Genomic DNA, 25,947 nt, shown 5'->3' on the forward strand with positions numbered 1-25,947 from the left:
CCCCCTTTATCATTAGGAAATGATGCTCTTTATTCCTGGTAGTATTTTTTTTCCCTGAAATCTACTTTATTCTGTATTAGTTGTGTACTCCAGTTTTCCATTAGTTCAGCTTGGCATACCTCCTTCCATACTTCTCCTTTTCATCTGTTTTTTTCTTTATATTTAGGGTGGTTTCTTACAGCATGTAAATGGCTCTTTTATTTTTTCTCCCATCTGAAAGCTCTGCCTTTGGTGTACATATTGTGTTATTGATTTGATTGGGATGAAGTCTACCACCTTCCTATTATTTACTATCCAATTCACATGTTCTTTTTTCTTTTTTTTCCTTATTTTACTGCCTTCTTTTATATTAACTGAATATTTATTATTCCATTTGTTCCCTTTATTGATGTATTAGCTCTCTGTATCTTATTGGGTTATTTTAATGGTTGCTTTAGGCTTCATAGTTTCTATCTTTAACTTTTCACATTCTGGCTTGAAGTGATATTGTATCACTTCACATATAGTACAGTTGACTCTTGAACAACATAGGCTTGAACTGAATGGGTCCACTTTTATGCCGATTTTTTTTCTTCAGTAAATACAGTACAGTACTGTAAATGTATTTTCTCCTTCTTATGATTTTCTTAATTTCATTTTCTTTCCTCTAGCTTGCTTAATTGTAAGATTACAGTATCTACTACATATAACATACAAAATATGTGTTAATCAATCAAACAATATGTGTTAATCAATGTCATTGGTTAGGCTTCTAGTCAACAGTAGGCTACTAGTAGTTCCGTTTTGGGGGAATCACCAGAAGTTATATATGGATTTTCAACTGTATGTGGGGCCGTTAGCCCTAATCCCCATGTTGTTCAAGGGTTAACTCTAAGAATCTTCCAACTGTATGCTTCCATCTCTCTCCTTCTGGCATCTGTGCTGCTATCAAACCCTTTCCTTCCAGGTGCACCATAAACCTATACTACATTGTTGGTTATCAATGCTGTTTTCTTTCAAGGAGATTTAAATAAGAAAAATGTCTTTTACCAATATCCTTGATGAACATGGATGCAAAATTCTCAGCAAGATACTAGCTAATTGGATCCAACAGTACATTAAAAAGATTATTCACCACGAAAAAGTGGGATTTACTCCTGGGCTGCAGGGGTGGTTCAACATCCACAAATCAATCAACATGATACACTATATTAATAGAAGAAAGGATAAGAACCACATGATCCTCTCAATAGATGTAGAAAAAGCATTTGAGAAAATACAGCATCCTTAACATAATAAAAACCCTCAACAAAGCTGAGGTGGAGGGAACATACCCCAACATAATAAAGATCATATACAAAAGACCCTCCGCTAATATCATCCTCAGTGTAGAAAAACTGAGTGTTTTTCCTCTAAGGTCAAGAACATGATAGGGATGTCCATTCCTTTTTTTTTTTTTTTTTTTTTAAAGTTATCTTTTTATCTTTTTTTTAAACATCTTAATTTAATTTTATTTTTTTCAGTGTTTCAAGACTCATTATTTACACACCACACCCAGTGCTCCATGCAATACGTGCCCTCCTTAATACCCACCATCAGGCTCACCCATCCCCCCACCCCCCTCCCTTCCAAAACCCTGTTTGTTTCTCAGAGTCCACAGTCTCTTATGGTTCATCTCCCCCTCTGATTTCTTCCAATTCACTTTTCCTTTCCTTCTCCTAATGTCCTCCATGTTATTCCTTATGCTCCACAAGTAAGTGAAACCATATGATGTCCATTCTTACCATTGTTGTTCAGCACAATACTGGAAGTCTTAGTCTCAGCCATCAGACAACAAAAAGAAATAAAAGACATCCAAATTGGCAAAGAAAAAGTCAAACTTTCAGTCTTCACAGATGACATGATACTCTATGTAGAAAACCCAAAAGGCTCCTCTAAAAAATTGCTAGAACTGATATAAGAATCCAGCAAAGTCGCAGGATATAAAACCAATGCACAGAAGTCTGTTGCATTTCTTTACACCAATAATGAATCAACAGAAAGAGAAATTGAGGAATCAATTCCATTTACAATTATACCAAAAACCGTAAGATACCTAGTAATAAACCTAACCAAAGAGGTAAAAGATCTATACTCTGAAAACTACAGAATATTTATGAAAGAATTGAGGAAGACACAAAGAAATGGAAAAACATCCCATGCTCATGGATTGAAAGAAAAAATATTGTTGGGGTGCCTGGATAGCTCAGTGTAACAAGCCTCTACCTTCAGCTCAGGTCATGATCCCAGGGTCCTGGGATCGAGCCCCGCTCAGCAGGGAGCCTGCTTCCTTCTCTTTCTCTCTCTGCCTCCTTCTCTGCCTACTTGTGATCTCTATCTGTCAAATAAATAAAAAAGATCTTAAAAAAATTGTTAAAATGTCTATACTACCTGAAGAGTCTACATGTTCACTGCAATCCTTATCAAAATAACACCAGCCTTTTTTCACAGAGCTGGAACAAACAACTCTAAAATTTTTACAGAACCAGAAAAGATCCCAAATAGCCAAAGTAGTGTTGAAAAAGAAAACCAACCTGGAGGCATCACGATCCCTGACTTCAAGCTTTATTCCAAACTGTAACCATCAAGTCAGTATGGTACTGACACAAAAACAGACACATAGATCAGTGGAACAGAGTAGAGAGCCCAGAAATGGACCTTCAACTCTATGGTCAACTAATCTTCAACAAAGCAGGAAACACCCCAGGGGAAAAAAAGAGTCCCTTCAACAAATGATGTTGAGAAAACTGGACAGCAGCATGCAGAAAAATGAAACTGGACCACATTCTTACACCAAACACAAAAATAAATTCAAAATGGATGAAAGAGCTAAATGTGAGACAGGATTCCATCAAAATCCTATAGGAGAACACAGACAGCAACCTCTTTGATCTAAGCCACAGCAACTTCTTATGAGACACATCACTGGAGGCAAAGGAAATGAAAGCAGAAATGAATTTTGGGGACTTCGTCAAGATAAAAACCTTCTGCACAGCAAAGGAAATAATCAACAAAACTAAAAGGCAACTTACCAAATGGGAGAAGATATTTGCAAATGACATAACAGACAAAAAGCTAATATCCCAAATCTATAAAGAACTCATCACACTCAACACCCAAAAAACAAAAAATTCAGTCAAGAAAGTGGTAGAAGATATGAACATTTTTCCAAAGAAGACATACAAATGGCTGAGATACACGAAAAAATGCTCGACATCACTCATCAGCAGGGAAATACAAATCAAAACCACAATGAGATACCACCTCACACAGGTCAGAATGGCTAAAATTAACAACTCAGAAAACAACAGATATTGGTGAGGATGTGGAGAAAGGGGAACCCTCTTACACTGTTGGTGGGAATGCAAACTGGTGCAGCCACTCTGGAAAACAGTATGGGGTTTCCTCAAAAAGTTAAAAAGTTAACTTCCTCAAAAAGTTAAAAGCAGCAGAGCTACCCTATGCCCCAGCAATTGCACTCCTGGGTATTTATCCAAAGGATACAAAAATAGTGATTCAAAGAGACACATGCTCCCCAATTTATAGCAACCGTTTATAGCAACGGTTTATAGCAACCGTTACCCCAATAGCTAAAATATGGAAATAGCCCAGACGTCCATTGACAGATGAATGGATAAAGAAGATGTGGTATATATATACAATGGAATTCTACTCAGGCAACTAAAAGAATGGAATCTTGTTATTTGCAATGACACGGGTGGAACTAGCATCTATAATGCTAAGTGAAATAAGTCAGAGAAAGACAAATACCATATAATTTCACTCAGATGCAGAATTTAAGAAACAAAACAGATGAACATAGGGGAAAGGAAGGAAAAATAAAATAAGATAAAAACAGGGATGGAGGAAACCATAAGAGACGCTTTAAAAAAAAACCTTATTTATTTGAGAGAGAGAGTGCAAGCATGAGTGGGGGGAGGGGCAGAGGGAGTGGGAAAGGGACAAGCAGACTCTCCATTCAGTGGGGAACCCAACCTGGGGCTTGATCCCAGGACCCTGAGATCATGACCTGAGCTGAAGCTTAACTGACGGAGCCATGCAGGCTCCCCAGAGACTCTTAACTCTGGGGAACAAACTGAGGGTTGCTGGGGGGGCGGACATGGGTGGGAGGGTGGGGTAATTGGTGATAGGCATTAAGGAGGGCACTTGAAGTAATGAGCACTAGGTGTTATATGCAACTAATGAATCACAAAATTCTACCTTTGAAACGAATAATACTCTATATGTTAACTAACTTGAATTTAAATAAAATAAAAATACAAGTAAAAGAATCATAACTAAATTTCAAAAGAACAAAAAATTGTGTCTAACTAGTAACTTTATAAACCATTGCTATTTTTAAAAAAAGAAAGAATAGCTAGTTATCAAGCTAAAAAGGACTTAATATTTATTGTAAACAGAAATAGTAGAGATTATTTAAGTACACTACTTGTAGAAATTAATAGCTGAAATATTTTTTTAAAATATTCCAGCAAAAAAAAAGTTTTAAAAAGTTGTTAAGCAACACTTAGATCAAGTTAAAGGCAAATAAAAAATATCGGAATATCCAGAAAAAAGCAAAAAATGAAATTGGATATAGTTAAATAAAGTTTAAATTTTATTTTATTTTTTTTTAAAGATTTTATTTATTTATTTGACAGAGATCACAAGTAGGCAGAGAGGCAGGCAGAGAGAGAGGAAGGGAAGCAGGCTCCCTGCTGAGCAGAGAGCCCGATGCGGGACTCGATCCCAGGACCCTGAGATCATGACCTGAGCCGAAGGCAGCGGCTTAACCCACTGAGCCACCCAGGCGCCCATAAAGTTTAAATTTTAAATATGAGAAGAGAACAACAACAACAAAAAAGTATCTCAAAGGGAAACAGATTAACATACATATTAAATTTATATTACTAATTTATTTTACTTACTAATTTAAGTAAGATTTGTTTTATTTAATAAGTTTTCATCTGGGGAAGTTCAAAAAAAGGAAAAGAAAAATGTTATTTTAGATTTACTCACATAGTTCTCATTTCTGGTGCTTTTTGTTCCTTTATGCAGATCCAGATTTCCATCTGGTATCATTTTTCTTCTATCTAAAGAATTTTCTTTGACTTTCTTGGTGGCGGAGCTTTTCTGGTGGTGGAATCTTTCTGTTTTTTTTTTTTTTACCTTCGTTTCTCATAAGTACTGTCACTTTGTTCAGAATTCAGGTTAGCCTCCCCCTCCCTCCCGGCTGAAGTATTTAAAGATGTTGTTTTGCTGTCTCCTGGTTTGAATGGTGTCCAGTGAAAACACACTGCTATCTTTATCTCTGTTTCTCTGTCCATAATTGTCTTTTTCTACTCTGGCTCTTCTGAAGGTATTCTCTTAATCACTGGTTTTGAGCAATGTGATTATACTACACCTTGGTATCTTCTTTTTCCTGGTTTTGTGCTTGAGGTTTGTTGTGATTCTTAGATCTGTGAATAAAAATTTGAAAATTGTTGCCCATCATTTCTTCAGAAATGTTTGGGCCTAAGCCCTCCTCTTCAGGGACTCCAATTGTACAAACTTTAGGCCCCTTGAAGTTGACCACAGCTTCTGTCCAAAGATAACAGTGTTCATTTTTTTTTAAGGTTTTATTAATTTATTTATTTGAGAGAGAAAGACCTAGAGAAAGAGAGAGAGCATGAGCCAGGGGAAGGGATAGAGAGAAAGAGGGAGAAGCCAACTTCCTGCTGAGCAGGGAGTCTGACATGGGACTCAATCCCAAGACCCTGGGATCTTGACCTGAGCTGAAGGCAGATCTTGAACTGACAGACACTCCAACACTCTTCATTTCTTTCAGTCATTTTTCTCTGTGTGTTTCATTTTGGAGAGTTTTTCTTATGGTATATTTGTTAATTTTCCTTTCCTTCTTCTTTTTGAAAATAATAACACCTATTTGTTTCTTCTACTGGTCACAGTTCTGTAGATTAGACACCTAGGTCTGGTGTAGGTGGGTTTTCTGTTGAGAGTATCACAAGGGTGAAATCATGATGTCATTTGGGCTAAGTTCTTAACTGGAGGCTCTAGGGAAAAAATCCACTTTCAAATGCATTCAGGTTATTGATAGAACCACTTCATTACAGTTGAAGGACCCAGGTGTCTGCCTCCTTGCTGGCTGTCAGTTAGGGACCATTTTCAGCTCATAGGGCCCCTGACAGCCACTATTCTACTTTCTGTTTAATGGATTTGTTTATTCTGGACATTACATATACATTGAATTGTATAGTATGGGGCCTTTTATATTGATTTCTTTGATGTTGCATAATGTCTTTGAGGTTCATTCATGTCAAAGTACGAATCAGTATTTTATTCTCGGTTTGGGCTGAATAATATTCCATTACATGTATATATAACAAATTTGTTTACATTCATCAATGGATGGACATTGGGGCTGTGTCCAGTTTGGGGCTACTCTGAGTAATGCTGCTTTGAACATTCATGTTAAAACCTTTCCTTATGTCATGTCTAAATCTACTCTTAATCCCATTCTGTGTATTTTTTATCTTAGACATTTGAGCTTTCAATCTCTAGAATTTTTATTTAGGCCTTTTTAAAAAAATCTGGTTTGTCTCTACTTGACATATTCAGCAGTTCTGCTAGCTTCACGAACATATGGAATGTAGTTACAAATAACTGTTAATCATCTGTGTCATTTCTTGTGGGCTTCAATTGATCACATCTCTCCTTATTATGGGTTATATATCCCCACTTATTTGCATGCCTGAGAATTCTTTTAGATGCCAGACATTCTAAAATTTTCCTTGTTGGCTAGTGGATTTTTTATATTCCTGTAACTATTCTTAAGCTTTTATTCTTAAATAAAACTATGTTACTTGGAAGGAGTTTTGTTTGTCAGTTTTGTTAGGCAGGTCCCAACAAGGGATCAGTCCAGAGCTAATTTTACCAACTACCAAGTCAAGACCCTTTTAGGTGTTCAACCTATTGCCTCATGAATTATGAGGTTTTTCCACTCTGACTGATGAAAACAGGAACAGATTCTGAACCACCATGAGCTCACAGGAATTATTCCCTGGAGTCCTTTGTGAAATTTTTTTCCCTGGCCTTCTCAGTCATGCCCTCATATGAAAACTCGAGGGGAGCCTCTGCACGTGTCCAGAGTGCCCTCTCAGTGGAGTGATGTTCTTCCTGCCATACTGCCTTGTAACCTCTGAGTTACAAGGCTCCCTGAGCCCCCAGCTCCATTTTCTCAAGTTAGGGAAACCACAAGGTCCCAGCCTCATTCCCCGGTCTTGAAAGTCACTCCAGGAAACTGGCTGATCATCTCCTTCACTTTCCAGCTCAGGGATCCCTGTGCTTCATTGCCTAATGTTGATACCTTGAAAACCATGGTCTTATCTATTTTGACTGAGTTTTTTGGGTTAATTTCAGATCAGAGGCTAAGTTTGATCCTTCTCACTCCATCTTGGCTAAAAGCAGTTTTCTATTTTAATATAAAATTTTAGCAATGTTATAATACTATTAAACCATGATTTTTAACCCTTGGAGAAAAACTCAGATTTACAAAGATATTTGTACTTCTTATAAATAATAAGAAATTTCCTGAAAAAGAGAATATTTTTATGTCAATTTTTATTTTGCTTAGAGAGTGGATGATAGTGACAAAGTTTTCATAGTTGGCTTTGGAAACCCTGATTATAACTTCCTGGGGTTTTTTTTAGTCCATTTATACGTCAGTATAGCAACAAATCTACGCCTTCTGTGGAAAGGGAAATGAGAATGTCTCCTTTCTAGAGCATTGCCGGTTGATACCCATTTTAGTCATTCCTGCCCTCACCCATGCTCAGGACTGGCTGGAAGGAAATTTCCTACCCTCACACCATTTGCTGCTCACCTCCCCCACCACTAGCCAACCTCAGGGAAACAAATGCCAGAACTAAGTGGGAAAATAGTGTGCTACCTGGCAAAATTTTCTGGAATAAATTTAGATCCATTTAAGAAAAATAAAGCCTGTCCAAAACCATGAAGAACTGGGCACCTGTGCTTCCTAAGGGGTCCGCTGGAACCAGTTTGCAAGAATCAGATTTCCTTTCTGCTAGGACGTTGGCCAAACTCATGAAGTACTTTTTCCTTAAGCCAGGAAGCTATCTATCCAAGTTGCGTCCTATCATTCTTATTTATAAGGGTTAAGGTCAAGGGCCTTCTCAGATGTTGTAAATAGGCAGATTCCAATGCTGCCTGTTTGTTTATCATGTCAGTTAAGCCTCCAGCTTTAAGATTAAACCACACTTTTCCATCCATTAGAATCCTCTAGATAGTGAGCGGGTGGCTGCGGATGAATTTTTAATATTCTTTTTCCATTTTCAAGGGCTGTGTTCTCCCCAGTGCTCTGCCTTTGCATGCAAACAGCTTGCATTCACCTTTGTGAGAATTTAAGGTTATTGGCTTTTTCCTCTGAGCTGCCAGTTGTCACTGGGATCATCACAGATTCTATCTGCCCCTAATCAGAGTTATGCAGCCAGTAGGATCTCTGAAGAGGAGTTGGGATTGGGGGGAGATTGAGGTAAGGGGAGGATGTTCTGGATTTAGAGTATGCCCCAAACCTGTGAGATCTGTCAGAGATGCTGTAGAGTGAGCCAACAGTGTGCTGACATGGGAAGAGCCGAGGGCAAGGAGTTATAAATGTGGAGTCCAGATCCAGCTGGTTCCCCTCTGACCATGGATGACTTCAGGTCAGGGATGGGGCCTCCTTGCTGTGCCCTCCCCCTGGAGCTTACGACACAGGTCATCCACAGAGTAGGTGTTCAATAAACGCAGTCAAATATTTTGCTTCCCCACAAAACACAGACATGAAGTGTGCATATGAAATCAGCTCTCATTTGTAAGTCATGGCAAGACACTGCTCTAGGTGTTTCTGTTCATATAGTTCATGTCAAAGAGTTGCTATGGGGATAAGCCTCATTAAGAGTTAGGAAGATTACCAGAACCAGTCAGTAAAAAACTGGTTATTTCTAATCTTTTTCACTTCATTTAAAGACTCCAAAACCATCAATAAACCTTATTTGGAAGGTCTGTATTCATTAAATTAATTCATTAAATCAGCTTCCTTGTTCAACTGAGTGGAAACCAATTCTTGGGAAAGAGACCAAACACCTGGAAATAGGCTCTGTCTGACTGTGGTGAGAGGTCAGTGGCGTGCCTTCAAAACTTCAAAACTTCAACTACCCTGGAAGTAATATAAACACTGCAAGGAACCAAAGGAGATGATAACAAAACCTTCCAGCACCTGAAGTGTGCTCAGGTGGCACAGCATACCCCTCAGTTAAAGCATTTCATTGGCTTTTCCAGAGACACATGGGTGTAGGAGGTCAAAAGGTCAAAAGTAAGTCACCATCAGCACGTCCCATTGCAGGGCCAAGCATGTGCTCCATGAACTCCATGGGACCATTGCCCTCTGCAACTTTTCTGTCATGTTCCCTTAACTAAGCCTCACTTCCAAAGCCAATTGGCATCTTAGTTCCATTATGTGCTGGCTTTTAGGAGAAGACAGTAGAAACAAACAAAATTCTCCTTAATCTTTAGTGAAACAGGTGAAGCTGGCTGTGTGTCAGTCATTTTTCTTTCGACATAAGTTCTCTGTCTCCAAGATGGTCGATGAGGCCATGCAGCCATCCTCACGTACCATCCTGGGAACAGTATTACATGTGGGTAGACAGAAAAGTAAGTGACAGAACAATACTTCAGGGAGTTAACTATAGAAGTACTTAACACACATTGACAGCACAAGAAAGAATACTGGTTTTGGTGAGGTCCCAGAATGCGCTACTGACAGTGAAATGATTACTGGTTCTAGACAGACTTCTCGCCAGTCCATCTAGAAAATGGCAGGACCCTTTTCAGTTAAAGCAACAGATGACTCCACAACCAACCTTGTGTCTCTGGGTTTCCTTCCAATAAGACTTAGCGCCGGGGCCTGAGTCTTAGTCTGTGCTGTTGGTGGCCAATGTGTCGCTGGCCAGGAGTCCCTAACAAAGATTTGTTTCACAAGGTGTCAGAAAGCCGCAAATCTTACACTTGGTGTGTTGATACCAAAAGCTGATGTTCTCAGGAGAACATCTGTCTTGGCTCATTTGGTGGCCCCATGAGTAGAATGTGGACTGAGTGTACTGGTGTTCAGTAGAACACAGGAATTTTGAGCATGGGAATTAAAGCAATATCACAATAACACTGGTATCAGTGAACACCAAGAAGAGGGTTCACCAAATCCTTCTTTATGTTGTCCATTTACCACTGAATATCGTTGCTAACCTAATGCTAATGATAATGATGAAAAGAATAGTAATAATAATAATAATAATAATAATAATAACAGGATAAAACTCTGACAGCCAAAAACACACAAAATGAGTGCTTACAATATGCACAAATTCAGAGATGATTTTATATGCTGTAGGTTGCAATTAGCTATAATTCACTGAGCTAGAAGTATCTTTTACTATCTCCTTTAGATTTCTAAAAGAGGTGCCTTCTATTACACATGTATAAGATATATATTATGGTGCAGGGCACCTGGTACCCCAACACATTAATTAAAACACTGGAGTGTTTTATAAAGTCAGCCCCACCAGTAACCTGGAAAACAGTAATCGTGAAAATATCTACCTTGGGTCTCAGGCTACGTCTTTGAGTTTAATGCAGAACGCAGTAAAACCTCTCACATTTCATTGATAATTATTTTTCTTTTGTTATCAGTATTGAGGATATTGGTATGGAGCACATATTAAGATTCATTTGCCTGCAATGTGCAAGTGAATTTTCTGGATTATTATGTATTCCACTGGCATAAAGATCATTTTAAAGAAGCATTAATTTCACATTCTACTACTTCATTACGCCATAATAGTTGAAGATACGCCATACGTGAGCTTGCTTTTTGCAATCTCTGATGATTTCTTAAGAAGAGGAAGATTTAATTAAAATTAGCACGGTTGCCATTAAATTAACAATCAGAAGACGTATTTAGATCAGTTAACCATCTTTTGCCCTTAAAAGGTAAGGGCACTTAGGTGTTCAATAGACTAAGCCTGCTACCCTTGTCTCTCAGTAGATCGGGTACCGAAGTGACCATTTTCTGATTTATTTTCTGTGTTACTTCCTGATATTTTGGAGGGACTGGAGAGACAAAAGAACTTTTGAAATATTAAAGTTTGTTTATGACTGTGTGCTCAGTGTCCACATCATGTTCTCTACTTGAGGAAAGGAAGGAATGTTCTTGGGGAATAGAGGTCCTCCGTCCCCCACCGAGGCTTTCTGTGGGTGCCAAGCTGGGTCTGAGCCTCACACTGGAAGCACGGGGTATCTGAGAGAGACTCTCGCTCACCCCCCAAGTCTTTGACCATAATGTACTGCTTATCAGTGAGCTCTTCCTAGGGGCCTTGCCTTTACCTGCCCCCCCCCAACCTTCCACCTAATTAATAGTCATTCTCCTTAAAACATCCCTTACCCTATCTCCAGCACCAGGTGGAGTTTCTGGTTCCTTCCTCTGTGGCCTCCCCACACCTACTGTTTGCCTGGCACGAGGCAGACATCAGAGGACTTGTGGGCCATGGGAAGGAAGGAGCACTTCGTTTTTACCTCAGTGGAGCCCAACAGCAGGAAGGGGTACACGCAGGTCAAGGATTGCTTTATTTATTTATTTTCCTTTTGACAAAAGGTTAAACCTTATTTTTTTCTTTAATTAATTTATTTTTTTTATTATGTTATATTAGCCACCATACAGTACTTATTCATAAAGATCATTCTGACTATGGTGCAGGGAAAGATAAGAAGAAGCAGGGCTTCCCAGTAGAAGGTGGAGGTTATGGGGGCTTGGACTGGACCTTTAGCCCTGGGGTGGCATGAGTGAGCACGTGGGGGGAATATCTTGGAGGACACTGAGGCTGTAGGAATTTAAAGTAGAAATCCCTGGAGCAGAGGTCATGAGAGGTATGGCTTGACTCATAACAAAGAGAGGGTCTGTAGAGCAATGCTAGCAAGGGAAGGAAGGGGGACACGTAGGCATTACTCCTGGATGCCCAATTCAAAGGTCGCTAGGTTCTAATTCTGACTTCAAGCTGGATTGACTGATTTATTTCCCATAGACATTTTCACAGAGTAATCCCCTTGAAGGAGAAAAGCAAAAAACCCCAAAAGCCCAATAAACAGAAAACAAGAACTTGCCTCAGTCTCTCTAAGCAGACCTAGAAGAAATGCAGCGAGCTGGAAGGAAGCTGACCGTTTTGTCTGTTAATCTTTTCCTAAGTGTGAAACTCTGCACTGGGAACCACATAAACGGAGGAAACATTTGAAGTCCCTTTCTTTTTTTTCTTGTCAGTGCCCAAAATGACCAACCTTCTCAGCCACTTGCTCTGAATGAAAGTACCCGAGAGCTTTTGTCACATTTGGGATGAATGTTTTTTCACAAAGCAACTGTTTTTGGTTTTGTTTCTGTTTTTTCTCTTCAGGATACCCCAAACAGAGGACTACAGCGCCCCGAAATGGGTTTTCCCCCAAGCCAGAACTGCAGAACCGCGAAGCTGAGCGGCAGCTGGTCCAGCGGCTAAAGGAGAGGTGCCAGCAGCAGGCCCGGCAGCTGGGCCTCATGCAGGGGGAGCTGCGGAGAGCTGTGTGTGGCTTCCAGGCGCTCGCCGTGTCCACTCAGTATTTCTCCAGAAAGGTGAGGCCATGTTCGGGGAATGTCGAGGGGCTTTTTGCTGGAGAAGAGGGTGGTGATGGTGGTAGTTGTGTGGGGGGTGAAGGGGAGGGGAGTCTTAGTTTGGGTTTAGGGGTAGATATCGATCTGATTTTCAGAAAGTCATACAAAATCTCCAGCAGCAGTATCTAACGTCCTGGAAGCCAAGTTTATACGTATGTGTGAGAGAAATCGGTCTGGGAAGAATGACTGAGTAACTGTGATTTCAAAAGGGAAAGTTTTGTAAAAAAACAAACAAACCAACCAACCAACCAACAAACAAACAAAAAAACAAAGAAGATATAAATGAATGTTTTGAAGGTGAGATCTTGGAAGAAAACAGAATATGAGATTGTCATTTTAGGGACGAAATGGCCAAATTCTAAAATTTCCTCACATTTCAAATAAAAGGGAGGCAGGAACACTGTGCTGTTCCACCATAGCCATTGAAAGGAGATGGGATGTGCCAGGTCTGGGGACATCGTGACGGAGGAGTTGGGGCCATGCTCACGGTGTTCATGGAGCAGCATGGGGTGGATGGCACCCTCTCTGCTCCTTTGGTTTCTCTGAAAATGCAAAGAGCTTGTTCATTCTCAGCAGAGAAGTTATCCAGAGGCTCCTGGAGCCATCCACACACTGAGTCTGTTATTAGCCATGATGTAGCTCAGCTTTCCCGCTAGTCATCGTGGAGCAGAGGTTAAGGGGAGCCTGGCGTCTGAAGGAATGCATTTGTGTTCTAGCAAGAAATAGCCAAGGCATGTTTGGGGGAGAAGATGAACATTTACCTTCGAGGTTTAAACATTATGAATCAGCATGTTAAAAACCCATAAGGCATTCTGAGTTTCATATATGGACCTTCTGGTAACTATAAATGGGAGGAAGTAAAAATACTTTGCAAATGCTTGTCTCCAAATAAGAAAATGAGCTAGCTAAGTGTCTGGCTACTTTAAAGAAGAAAAGCAGAAGAATGTTATATAGCCCTACATCCTTGGTGTTGTTTACCACCTGAACATTAAAGTGTGGAGGACATCCTATGCCCCCCCACCCCTCCCAGTACAGAAGCCTGCCTTGTTGTGGTGGTTGTTTTCTGTTTCACTTGAGACTTTCAGCAGAAAGACCCAGTTAGCAATTTGTTGGTGTAGTGAAAGACAAGAAGAACAGAATTCAGTTTTATCCATAGTTTCAGCCTCTTTCCCAACCACGATGTTCACAATGAATGACTACTTTGAATTGCATACCTTCCTTTCTGGCAGGTATACCATGGGTGTCAACCTTGAACAGCTCAGGTCAGTCTACACCCAACCCTGTAAGAATTAAAATTACAGGCACATTTTGGAGGGGCCATTGGGGCCTGACTTGCTATGGTACATATTGAGCAGTTTTCTTATGAGAGAAAGAGAGACCTGTCTTCTGTTCTTTAGCTTAATATGTATTTTCCTCTGACTGTCGCATCTTTAATAAAGAGAAAAGAATGAGGTTGCCCATCAAGGGTCAATGGTAACATTGATGTCATTACTCTGCTCTTCTGTTACTTCTACTCTTGTCTTAACAAATCCTTTTTTAAAAAATTTTAATGCCACTATAATTAACACACAATGTTACATTAGTTTCAGGTGTATAATATAATGATTCAACTCTTCCATACATCACCCAGTACTCATCATGTAACCAATCCTTGAGAGATGTTTCCGTGGCTAGACATATCAACAGACATTGATATAACATATTGGTAATACGTGCTGTGTTCCCAAGTTGGAACTTTTGGACCCCATTTATGGCATTATGGCAGAGAAGGGAGTTCCTGGGCAGAAATCAAGGGTTGGTTCCCCATAGTTAAGTAATTCTATGACCCGGAATATTCCTTGTTGGCCCATGGACCAAGAGTTTTATTTCTCCACAGAATACACATGGCTCTTAAATCAGAGACCACAAAGGTCTAGCACATGATTTGTAGGCATCGCCTTCAGACCTCCCTACTACTCGAGTTGCACTCAGCGTGACATTTCAGCAAGACGGATGGCAGACATGAATTTCATGTTCTTTTCAGTAAATCACAACCAGCAACCCCAGACAGGCCTCCCAAACGACCATGGCATTTCACCTCCCACACAGCATCGTGTGCTTTTCTGTCTTTCTGATCTCAACTCTCTCCCCAGATAAACCCCAGAACTAAAAATGGGCGTGTTAAAAAAAAAAAAAAAAAAGTCTGTAATTGAACAGAAGTGGTTTCCACAGAGGCTACCATGTATCCTACGTGGTTAAGATGGTTGATTTGAGAGTTTGCCCAGTGGTACCAGATTAGACCAGGAGGTGGGAGGTGGGGTGGGAGCACCTAGGAAAACAGAGGCACACCTCCATAGCCAGCTTGAAAAGGCAGTATCTCTTTTCTTTTGTGGTTAGAAGGCTCAACCATGCGTCTTGGAAATCTATGCCTGTATTATTTCTATACCATAGCAGATTTGTCTGTAAAGCATAGCGCGGTAGAGAGGGCATGGGACCAGCAAGGACTCAGCTCTCCCTTCGCTTCTGTCTACGGATGAGACCTTGAGCAAGTTACTGCCCCTCTCTGAGCCTCATCACATCACCAAAAGGAGTAATATCCTTGCCGTTGCTCCGGCTCCATTAGCCAAGTCCCCTCTGACTGGTCATCCTTGAGTCTCTGTTTCCTTAACTTCAAATACGGTGAATAATGCTTCACAAGGTTATTGTGAGAATGTCATAAATGAATGAGTGAAGTTACTTCAAATAATTATTGAGCAAAACCTTCTTTTTGAGTACGAGGAAATCTGACAAGGCTCTGCCCTCAAATATTTTACTCTCAGTTGAGATGAATAAGACCTAGACTAGACCTATAAAGCTCTTCTTCTTTCACTATACTTGTTCATAAAGAGTTTGGCCTGGAGTGTACTTTAGGATGGAAATAATTTTCAAGTCTAGCTATTCAGCTGCTGCTATGTATGTTTTTCCGGAATGTGCTGATACCATTAAGGAAGTATTGAGAGTAAGTCTCAGTGTATGTGAAGTTCCTAGAAAAAAGGAGTTAGAAGCGTAGATAAGAATCTTCCATTCCAGCCCCATGCCCCATGCTTTACAGCTCCTGGCAGAGCAGCTGTGAAAATTGTCAGCTGGGAACAGCCTGAGCCCAGTGTCCAGGGATTCCAAGCTGCCACATTGAGGTGCTTAACAGCAGCCTCAGGCTTGCTCTGGTTCCAGGCAGCTCCGCCCCTGCGGCAAGGCATCGTCCTCACCACAGGCCAGACAGATCTGCTGAAATCTGTGGTGCCAGAACTCCGGGTGGTGTAGTAATGAGCCTCACTCTCGGACTCTGCACTTCTTAGGGTCAAGTTGAATGATTTTTTATCTTTTTCTTGCTGCCTGGTTCCCGGGAATGCTACTCTTTAGCAGCCCCTGGTGGCCAATCCGGGAAATAATTCAGATGACGGTCCCTTGCCAGGCACCATCAGGTTTTATACAAGTTACATCTGAGGGTGCATTTATTTTATCTTATTTTTAGTAAGATTATTATATTTTTCAGTATTTTTTACATTTACTTGCATCATTTTTATCTTTGGCTTTATAAATGTGATAGTAGATGATGGGTTTTAATTGTTTTTTTTTTTTAATTTAGTATTAAATAGTTTAGGCATAAAAGAATTGAAAACTAATGTCAAACATTTGTGTACTATATAAGCTTATAATAAAACTAATAATGCATCAGCCTTCTTTTTCCCCTGTACACACACACACACACACACACATATATATATATATATTGCTTTTACTGTTTGACCTTATATCAAACAATAATTTTAAATTCAGAAGAGTAGAAAGCACAACATCTGAACACCCATCATCTGTATTTAATACTTATTAACATTTTGCTATATTCACTATTCACTTCATCTGTGTTTCTGTTGTTAGTTAGGGTGTATATTTTTAAATATAGTTTATATATTTCAAATTCAGCATTTCAACTCACTTTTGTTAGTAGATTTTTATTAACGCTGTTTCTACCCTATGAATGTTTCCGTAGAGGATTCAACAAAGTAAAAGGCAGGGGCACCTGGGTGGCTCAGTCGTTAAGCGTCTGCCTTCGGCTCAGGTGATGATCCCAGGGTCCTGTGATCGAGCCATGCATCCGGCTCCCTGCTCAGCAGGTAGCCTGCCTCTCTCTCTTCCACATAATGAGAAAGGGATGGGAGCCATGATACCAAGACAGGTTGTTCCATATTCAACACCCATGTTTTTCCACAAGATTATGTGCTATCTCTTCCTCTGCCTCTCTCACCTTCAAGATGCCTTTATTGTAATTAAGGAGAAAAAAACACAATTAGAAGAAACAGAAAGTGACACAGTTATTACAAAGTTAACACTTGTACAGGATGATACCAGAAAACTGTCTAAGGCAATATTTAACCTGTTGCAGGTGCAAGCCCAATTACTGTGAATGGGAAGGCCACTGTGAGTGGTCTAAGAAGCAGACTTGAAGAGCCGGGATGGATACGGGTGGGATTCTAGATGAGTAAAGATGATGGAAGAGCATATGCATAAGGGGGAAGGGGACACTCAAAGTCTTTTGTCCTGCCTCTCTTTAAGCTCCTGGTATATTAATGATTTATGAATAGGAACCTAGGCACTCAGGAATCGTTTCCAAAATGCGGCAATTACTCTGTAACAGGTCAAAAGCTCCTCATCAGGAAGACCACCCAGATTCATCTTTATACTCCAGAGCACTTGGCTTTGTTGTTTGGTCAGAGTAGGGTGTGGGCTAAGGGGAGGAGAAAAAGACAGGCAGAGAATCCCTCCGTAAAATAAATGCTTGCTGGCTTTAGCCATTTGCTACATTCAGATTTTAAAACCCAGGGATTTATCAGGATAAATGTCTGCCCTAGAGCTCCAAACGCAGCCGGAGAAACCATTATATCCTCCAGCCAAAGGATTTTGTATTTCAGAGACTTTTCCATTGAGTGGAGCTCTCAGAGTTGAATCAGCATTGAAAGCAGTAAGCTCTTTTTTGCTCCCTAAATCCCAAAAAAACCGACCATTTAAATATAGTGTTTGTTGTCCCTCTCCTTACAGATAATGCTCTGTGATTATCTTCTCTTCCCTTAATTTTACCTTGACTAAAGTAGGCTTAGAGAGACTGCAAGCACTTCTGATGATTCTTCAGCACGTAACTAGTGGGATATGCTAGTAAAGTAGTACATGGACGGTTCAGTGATTGCTGTTCTGGAAGAATGTTATGTGTCACCAAAGTAAATGTGGCTACAGTACTTTGCTGGGACAACAGTGAATGTTTGCTTTTACTTTTATGGTTCTAGCCTAAGGAAATTCTTAGCACAGCCCCCAAACTTCAATATATTCCCAGTATCAAAAGGTAGAACTCCCAACCAAGCCAAGTAGCTCTTTGAAGTCATAAGAACCCCTGGCATAAGATGTCCATGATGGAAAACATCATGGTAGGTAGAAAATAAAATTTAAAATTGCAAAGTCTTCTCAGCTTTTACGGAAGATACCCAGTACTGGTCCCTGATAAGAGCTTCACTGATAAAATCATACTTCACTGATAAAATCATAACTTTCATAATAAGGAAATAATAGCTTGCATTCCAGCAACAATGTAAGAGGGCTCCCCTTTCTCACTGAGGGTTACAGAAGGGAGGGGGCTGAAGGGATGGGGCAACCGGATAATGGGTATTAAGGAGGGCACCTGTTGTGATGAGCACTGGGTGTTACATGCAACTAATGAATTGTTGAACACTGCATCAAAAAGTAATGATGTACTATATCTTGGCTAACTGAACAGCATAAAAAGTAAATAAATAAATAAATAAATAAATAAGAAACAATAGATATTTGACTAAGGCAGAATTTGTTCCCATTCGGTTCATCTTTTATACTTTGTCATAAGTAGTTTTCTTTTTTAAATTAAATGATACCCCTTTCGAATACAGATGGATGCCAAGGGAGAAGAAAGATGAGTTTCATTTGCTGCTTTTGAAAGGAAGAAGTTTTCCCCAATGCCTGGTCAGCAGTTGGTTAAAAGTGTTCTGTAGTAAAAGTGCATGCCTTTAAAATATGCTGAGATCCAGAATTTGGTGTCATTTTCCTCTAGGCCAGGGAGGCAGCAGAGCTGAGTGGAAATGGCACGTCACAAGGCCATGCCACTTAACTGATCTAGACCCATGCCCTCTGACAGTCTCTGCTACCGTGTCACTGGAAATTTATTTTAAAATAAATGAATTGCTATAAGCATCCTTCCAAGTAAAAGCAAGTCAAAGGAATGATAACTTTATTTTTTTAAGGTTTTATTTATTTATTTGACAGAGACAGCGAGAGAGCAGGGGGAGCTGCAGGTGGAGGGAGAGGGAGAGGCAGGCTTCCCGCTGAGCAGGGAGCAGGGCTCAATCCCAGGACCCTGGGATCATGACCTGAGCAGAAGGCAGGCTAGCTTAATGACTGAGCCACCCAGGCGCCCTGGAATGATAACTTTAATGGAGCAATACTGGCTTGGGAGATGGGAGATATGGGTTTCTCAGCTCCAGACTCTTTTTCCTGTGAGAGAGGAGTTTGTTAACTTTTCTAAATCTCAGTTATTGTTAATTGTTTTAAGATTTGTTTATTTATTTACTTGAGAGAGAGAGAGAGAAAGCTGCCTAATGAAGCTGAGCCCTCTCCTTGCCTCCTTTTGACATCTGCTTCCTGAAAGGGGCAGGTGTCCTGGTGGATTGTTCCGTGCCTTTCCACCAGGGGCAAGAGTGGGGAGCGTGGACTTGCATGAGACACCTGTTGCCTGCAGAGAGTACTGCTGAGAGCCTCCCTCTACGGCTTGCATTCTACCTCTTCCTCAACCCACATACAGTCCAAATTATGCCCCATTCCAAGGACACTTCCCTGTCCACCCTGACCATACTGTTTTACCCAACACCTGTTTGTTAAATGGAACATTTATCTATTTATTTATTTATTAAAAGATTTTATTTATTTATTTATTTGACAGAGAGAGATCACAAGTAGACAGAGAAGCAGGCAGAGAGAGAGAGGGAAGCAGACTCCCTGCTGAGCAGAGAGCCCGATGCGGGACTCGATCCCAGGACCCTGAGATCATGACCTGAGCCGAAGGCAGCGGCTTAACCCACTGAGCCACCCAGGCACCCTAAATGGAACATTTAAAAACTACGTGTCAGACCCTGACTTCTAATTCCCAAGGAGATACACTTGTTCAGATCATGATGCGTGGATGTCTTAGGGCACTAAGGGAACTGCAGGAAGGAGCTATTCCTCCAGCCAGGATCACTGGGGTCCCTCAGAGAGGACAGGTGCTTATGAAGTGGCTTCCGACAGCAATAGGATTTCAGCAGGTGGAGCTGGAGGGATCCCATGCTGCAGGTGGTACAGCCCTGGGAAAGGACAGGACAGTTCTATAGAGGGGGGAGAGGCTTTTGCCTAAAGTTTGGAGTGTGGGACTGATGACATGCAGGAATGAGGCAGAAGGGTTTGGGGACTTGAACAGCAAAGTGAAGAGAGGGGACTCTCTTTGGGGCAGCCAGGAGGCACTGAGAGTTTTGGACAGATGGCTAAAGTGTTTGAAGCTGAATTTTAGGAAGATCATTATGGTAGCAGCATATGGGATGGATGGTAGAAAGAAAATTCCAGGCAAAGGAAACAATTAGGGGGCTCTACTAGTATTGCTAATAATCCAGGCAAGAGGTGAGAAGGGACAGAATGAGGATCAGGGGACTGGTGGAAAGGAGAGAGTAGATAGAGGACCAACAACAAAGGTGGTGAGCAAATTGGGGAGCTTATTGAGGCTTGAACTAGGAGAAGATGTTCTAGAGGATGAGTGATAAACCCTCCCCACCCCAACCCCGACAACACCCAAGCAAAAATCACAACACTGTGACATGGAAAGTGTTAAGAACTTTAGAGGTATTCTGTGTTTATAACTCAGAAATGTTTAAAGACATCATGGGTTCTCTTTTAAGTGTCTTTGGAACTGCATACTCTATATCCAGGAACTCTTAAGATCCAGCTCCAAAGGACCCGTAGGGATGGGCATTTTTTCCCCAAAATATGCTTTTAACTCAAATATAACATGTCTCTTTGAGGTTCAGAAGAAGTTGTCTAGAGTTCCACTCCTCATTTCAGGAGCATCCTAGGTCTCTCTTATTCTCTTTGGGAGGAGCTTCTATTTTTTATATAGTTAACTATGGTTCAGAATTTCTGCTTCTAAATTACTTCAGTTAAGGATGACTGTCATTCTGTCTGTGCTGACTCTGTTGTCTGCAGCATCCCTCCATGCCTGGTACAGCCCCTGCCCCCCACTTGGTTGATTTTCAAGATTCTTTCTGTTTTTTGATCCTGGAGTCTTCTTAGGGAGTTAAACATGGGTTTAGATATCAAGAGAGAAAAAAGAAGCTCTAGAAAACTTGGGATCCGTTTATATAGAAGCAACATAGAAAGGAATGAGAGTGACAAGAGAGTGTATACAGAAGGACAAAGACAACAGTGTTCCTGTGGGGGCCAGAGGGAAACAAAGAAAAGAGTGGTGAAAACAGTAGAATCCCCCTCACAGAAGGCAAATGAGGGAGGAATTTGTGCAAGGGGGAGAGTGATTTATAATGCCAGGTACCAGACAGAGGATGAAAGTGATAAAGAAGGAGTTTGACAGTTTCAGAGGAGAACCTGTGAACAGGCAAGGACAACCAGACTGTCCTGGTTTCTCCACAATCAGCCAGTTTTCAGAGTTTGGGCTTTCTTCCTTATACCTTGAAGCCAAGCGCTTTACCCTGGGAGAAGTGGCAATGGTGACATCTACAGGCATTGTCTGGAAGTGAAAGTCTGTGCCCCGAGAGAAGAGCACATGCCAAACACTACTGTAAATTCCAGGAAATTTTACAAAAAGCAAGCACTGCCCTCCTCCTGTTCACGACACGTGAACTACAGACCCGTCTATTCCACAAACTTCATTGAAACTGGGTTTGAAACTGAAAACACACAACCACTTTTATTTTTCATTTTATTCCTGACAATCAAATTACTGAGACTGCAAAACTAAAACAAATGTTGTACACTGCAAGGAATTTGCCTATGAGATAATTCATAAAAGCAATTAAGTTTCACACAAACCCAAGAGTCAAACAGTCTGTATCTGTAATTTAGTCCCTGGAGAGGGAAAGCCCACCACTTTTGCTCTACCAGGAACAGAAAGAGAAACATTTGAAATTCAAAAGTGTTGAGACTTTATTATATTACAGTGTTGTCTTGGAAACAGAGACTTACCACCATAAATACTGTCTGTACTAACACAATAGATAGGAGGTGATATAACTGCTCAAAGTATGTCCCCAATTTTGGTTTCAGTTTAAACTGAAACTGTTTTTTTGAAAGAGAGAGAAAACAGGGGGAGGAGTAGAGGGAGAGGGAGACTCTCAAGCAGGCTCCATGCTCAGCACAGAGCCTGATAAGGGGCTCAGTCTCAGCACCTTAAGATCATGACCTGAGCTGAAATCAAGAGTCAGATGCTTAACTGACTTTGCCCCTTGTTTCTGTTTAAAAGAAACACAGAGACAGAATGATATATTTATGTTATAAGCACAAAGGAGGCCCAAGAAAAGGGGAAAGGAGAAATAATAAATGCAATTAAAAGAAAAGTACCTAGAAAAGCAAATGGAGAAGTTGGTTAGATATTAATCCAAGTCTATCAATAATCACATTAAATATGAGTGGTCTAAACACACCAGTTAAAAGACAAAGATAGTGGGGCACCTGGGTGATTCAGTTGGTTAAGAGTCTGACTCTTGATTTCAGCTCAGGTCATGATCTCACAGTTGTGAGATCGAGCCCCCCATCAGGCTCCATGCTGGGTGTGGTGCCTGCTTAAGATTCTCTCTCTCCTGCTCATGCTCTCTCCCTCTAAAATAAAAAAAATAAAATATATATATATATATGATGTTTTTAAACTTAAGTGTCCACAAGAAACCTAAATTTATTTATTATTTTTTTTCCTGTTTGTGGATTTAATGGCAGGGGGCTAAAATGGGGTGCACCACTTGCTGTTTCTGCTTTTTCAGTGGTGAGGGGGGTCCCGTAGGTGTGCTGAGGTGGGCAGGCCATGCAGTGCAGAATTGGGGTAGTGGGCAGAGCTAGTGGGGCAGAAGGACTTTCAGGGGGGTCCAAGAAACAGGGCATTGCTGGGCAGTATGGAGGTCCCTTCCAGCAGGTGACCAGGAATGTTAAGTGGGGCTGAGGCTGGTATGAAAGCACTTGCCCTCTTCCCCCCACTTCTGAGGAGCTTGCTTGTAGCCAGCAGGAGTGTGGGGTGGCCACTGGCCCACTGTGGCTCACCCACTCACAAGAAACTCAATTTACATATAAAGACCCAGATTATAGGTAAAGGAATAGAGAAAGATATACCATGCTAACACTAATCAAAAGAAATAAGGAGTAGCTATATTAATTTGAGACTCAGACTTCAGAACAAGGAAGTTTATTGGCAATAAAGAGGGGCACTATGTAATGATGAAGGGGTCAATTCTCCAAAGACAAGGAAGGCATTAAGGTAGTTGTTGGTATTTTAGGCTGACTCTGTTTGGGTCTAGTGACTTTTGCATTCAGATAATGTTCACTTGTTGCAATCCTGAGAACCTTGTTGCTTTCATCTCAAAAATCTTCTGTAAAGCTTTCAGGATTTGGGGGGGCGGGGGATAGGAATTATAAACATCAAATGTGTCCTGGGTGCTGCTTGGATCTTTATATGTCTTACATTGTTTCATTTAATTTTCACATTAACCTTCTAATGTAGATGTTTTGATGCCCATTTTATAGATAACTCAGCTTGCTTTGATCACATAACATTTTGTTTTTTATTTCATACATCAAGTATTTAACACACACCTGGTAAGTCTCAGAATAAAGAAGGGGATATGTGATACAGGGTACTGCCTCAAGAAAATCCCAGATATCCCAGGGCACCGGGGTGGCTCACTGGGTTAAGCCTCTGCCTTCAGCTCAGGTCATGGTCTCGGGTCCTGGGATTGAGTCCCACATTGGGCTCTCTACTCAGCAGGGAGCCTGCTTCTCACGCCAATCCCCCCCACCACCGCGTGCCTCTCTGCCTGCTTGTGATCTCTGTCTGTCAAATAAATAAATAAAATCTTAAAAAAAAATCCCAGATATCCCACAGCAGAGTTTCAGAGCACCTCATTTTGTTCTCTTAGCAGAAAGACAGGTGGGAGAGCTTAAGGGAGTATTCCCATTTTCCAGATAAAGAAACAGAGGAAAAGAATTTATTTCTGGCCCAAGGTCTGATGGCCAGTAAGCAGTAGAATTAAGGTCTCTTGCCTCCAATTTCCGTGCTCCTTCCACTTTTTTAACCATGATATTTTATTGACAAAAACATCAAATTGATTTACCATGGTCAAAATAACACAGAAGGGTATTTTGCCAATCAGCATTACAACAAGAAACCAGGTAGGACATTTAATGCAACCCTTGCCTCTGACCAGGGCTGCATGGAAAGTGACAGTTCTCCCCAATACCACTGGGGGTATTAACACACAACCTTTTCTCAGGCAGAGGTGAGAGCATTTCTGCTTTGATTTTCCTTATCCCTGCATGTCTGGCAATACCAACAGAACAAAATCTCAGGGCAAAACAGCATCTTGATTTCATGCTGGGATGTCACACTTCTGACAATCAATGAAGGACAGTGTTCAGGGGCTGCAATGATAAAACATGCTTCATTCAGTAATTTGGCACTGTGAGTGAAGGAGCACTTGTACCTTACTGGTTTCTTATTGCCCTAAATTAAGTAACAACTGTAGCTATACTGAGATTAACTCTGAAGTTAGCTATACTGAGATTAACTGTGAGGGTCAGGACTCTGCTCCACTCCTTGAGACATCCCATCCTTGAAAGACTTTCTGCCATGCCCAGGACAAGTCATGAAACAGATTCAGATTTTTTTTTTTAAGATTTTATTTATTTATTTATTTGACAGAGAGAGAGATCACAAGTAGGCAGAGTAGCAGGCAGAGAGAGAGGGGGAAGCAGGTTCCCCACCGAGCAGAGAACCCGATGTGGAGCTTGAACCCAGGACCCTGAGATCACGACCTGAGCCAAAGGCAGAGGCTTAACCACTGAGCCACCCAGGTGCCCCAGATGGCTATTAAATAAGATCCATGAGATGCTATATTTCCCCCCAAAAGTAAAGACCTGAGCGATTTTTCAGACCTAAGATGTTCAGAATTTTTTCTTCTTTATATGGTCAGAATTTTTTCTTCTTCAGATCCTCATTTATACTTTTGACAATAAGCAACCTTCAGAATGACCATTTCTTGTGTGAAAACACAATGGGGGATGGAGGAGTCAAGATGGCGGAGAAGTAGCAGGCTGAGACTACTTCAGGTAGCGGGAGATCAGCTAGATAGCTTATCTAAAGATTGCAAACACCTACAAATCCAACGGGAGATCGAAGAGAAGAAGAACAGCAACTCTAGAAACAGAAAATCAACCACTTTCGGAAAGGTAGGACTGGCGGAGAAGTGAATCCAAAGCGACTGGAAGATAGACCGCGGGGGGAGGGGCCGGCTCCGGGCAAGCGGCGGAGCAACGGAGCACAAAATCGGGACTTTTAAAAGTCTGTTCCGCTGAGGGACATCGCTCCAGAGGCTTAACCGGGGTGAAGCCCACGCAGGGTCAGCGCGGCCTCAGGTCCCGCAGGGTCACAGAAGGATCGGGGGTGTCTGAGTGTCGCAGAGCTTACAGGTATTAGAACACGGAAGCCGGCTACAGAGACAGAGCCGAGGAGTAAGCTCTAAGCTCGGGGTAACCTTGAACCGGTCACAGGCTCGGTCAGCTCGGAGCGCGGCTGGAGGCAGGGTGACGGGAGTAAATCGGCGCTTTTCTCTGAGGGCGCACTGAGGAGTGGGGCCCCGGGCTCTCGGCTCCTCCGGGCCGGAGACCGGGAGGCCGCCATCTTCATTCCCGCCCTCCGGAACTCTACGGAAAGCACTCAGGGAACAAAAGCTCCTGAAAGCAAACCCGAGCGGATTACTCAGCCCGGCCCCTGGTAAGGGCGGTGTAACTCCGCCCGGGGCAAAAACACTTGAGAATCACTACAACAGGCCCCTCCCCCAGAAGATCAACAAGAAGCCCAGCCAGGACCAAGTTCACCTACCAAGGAGTGCAGTTTCAATACCAAGGAGAGCAGC

General features: G+C 41.4%; 1 protein-coding gene across 1 annotated transcript in view; it reads left to right on the top strand.

The window, feature by feature from the left end:
• LOC111158574 (microtubule associated scaffold protein 2) overlaps positions 1 to 25,947 on the top strand; it is a 586,722-nt gene that overhangs the window by 418,931 nt on the left and 141,844 nt on the right. The window contains exon 7 of the mRNA XM_022520694.1: positions 12,507 to 12,718. Coding sequence (XP_022376402.1) covers positions 12,507 to 12,718 — 212 coding nt within the window. The remainder of the gene's footprint in view (positions 1 to 12,506; positions 12,719 to 25,947) is intronic.

The sequence above is a fragment of the Enhydra lutris genome, unplaced genomic scaffold (genome assembly GCF_002288905.1).
Source record: "Enhydra lutris kenyoni isolate GAN:26980312 unplaced genomic scaffold, ASM228890v2 scaffoldscaffold60, whole genome shotgun sequence".
NCBI lineage: Eukaryota > Metazoa > Chordata > Mammalia > Carnivora > Mustelidae > Enhydra > Enhydra lutris.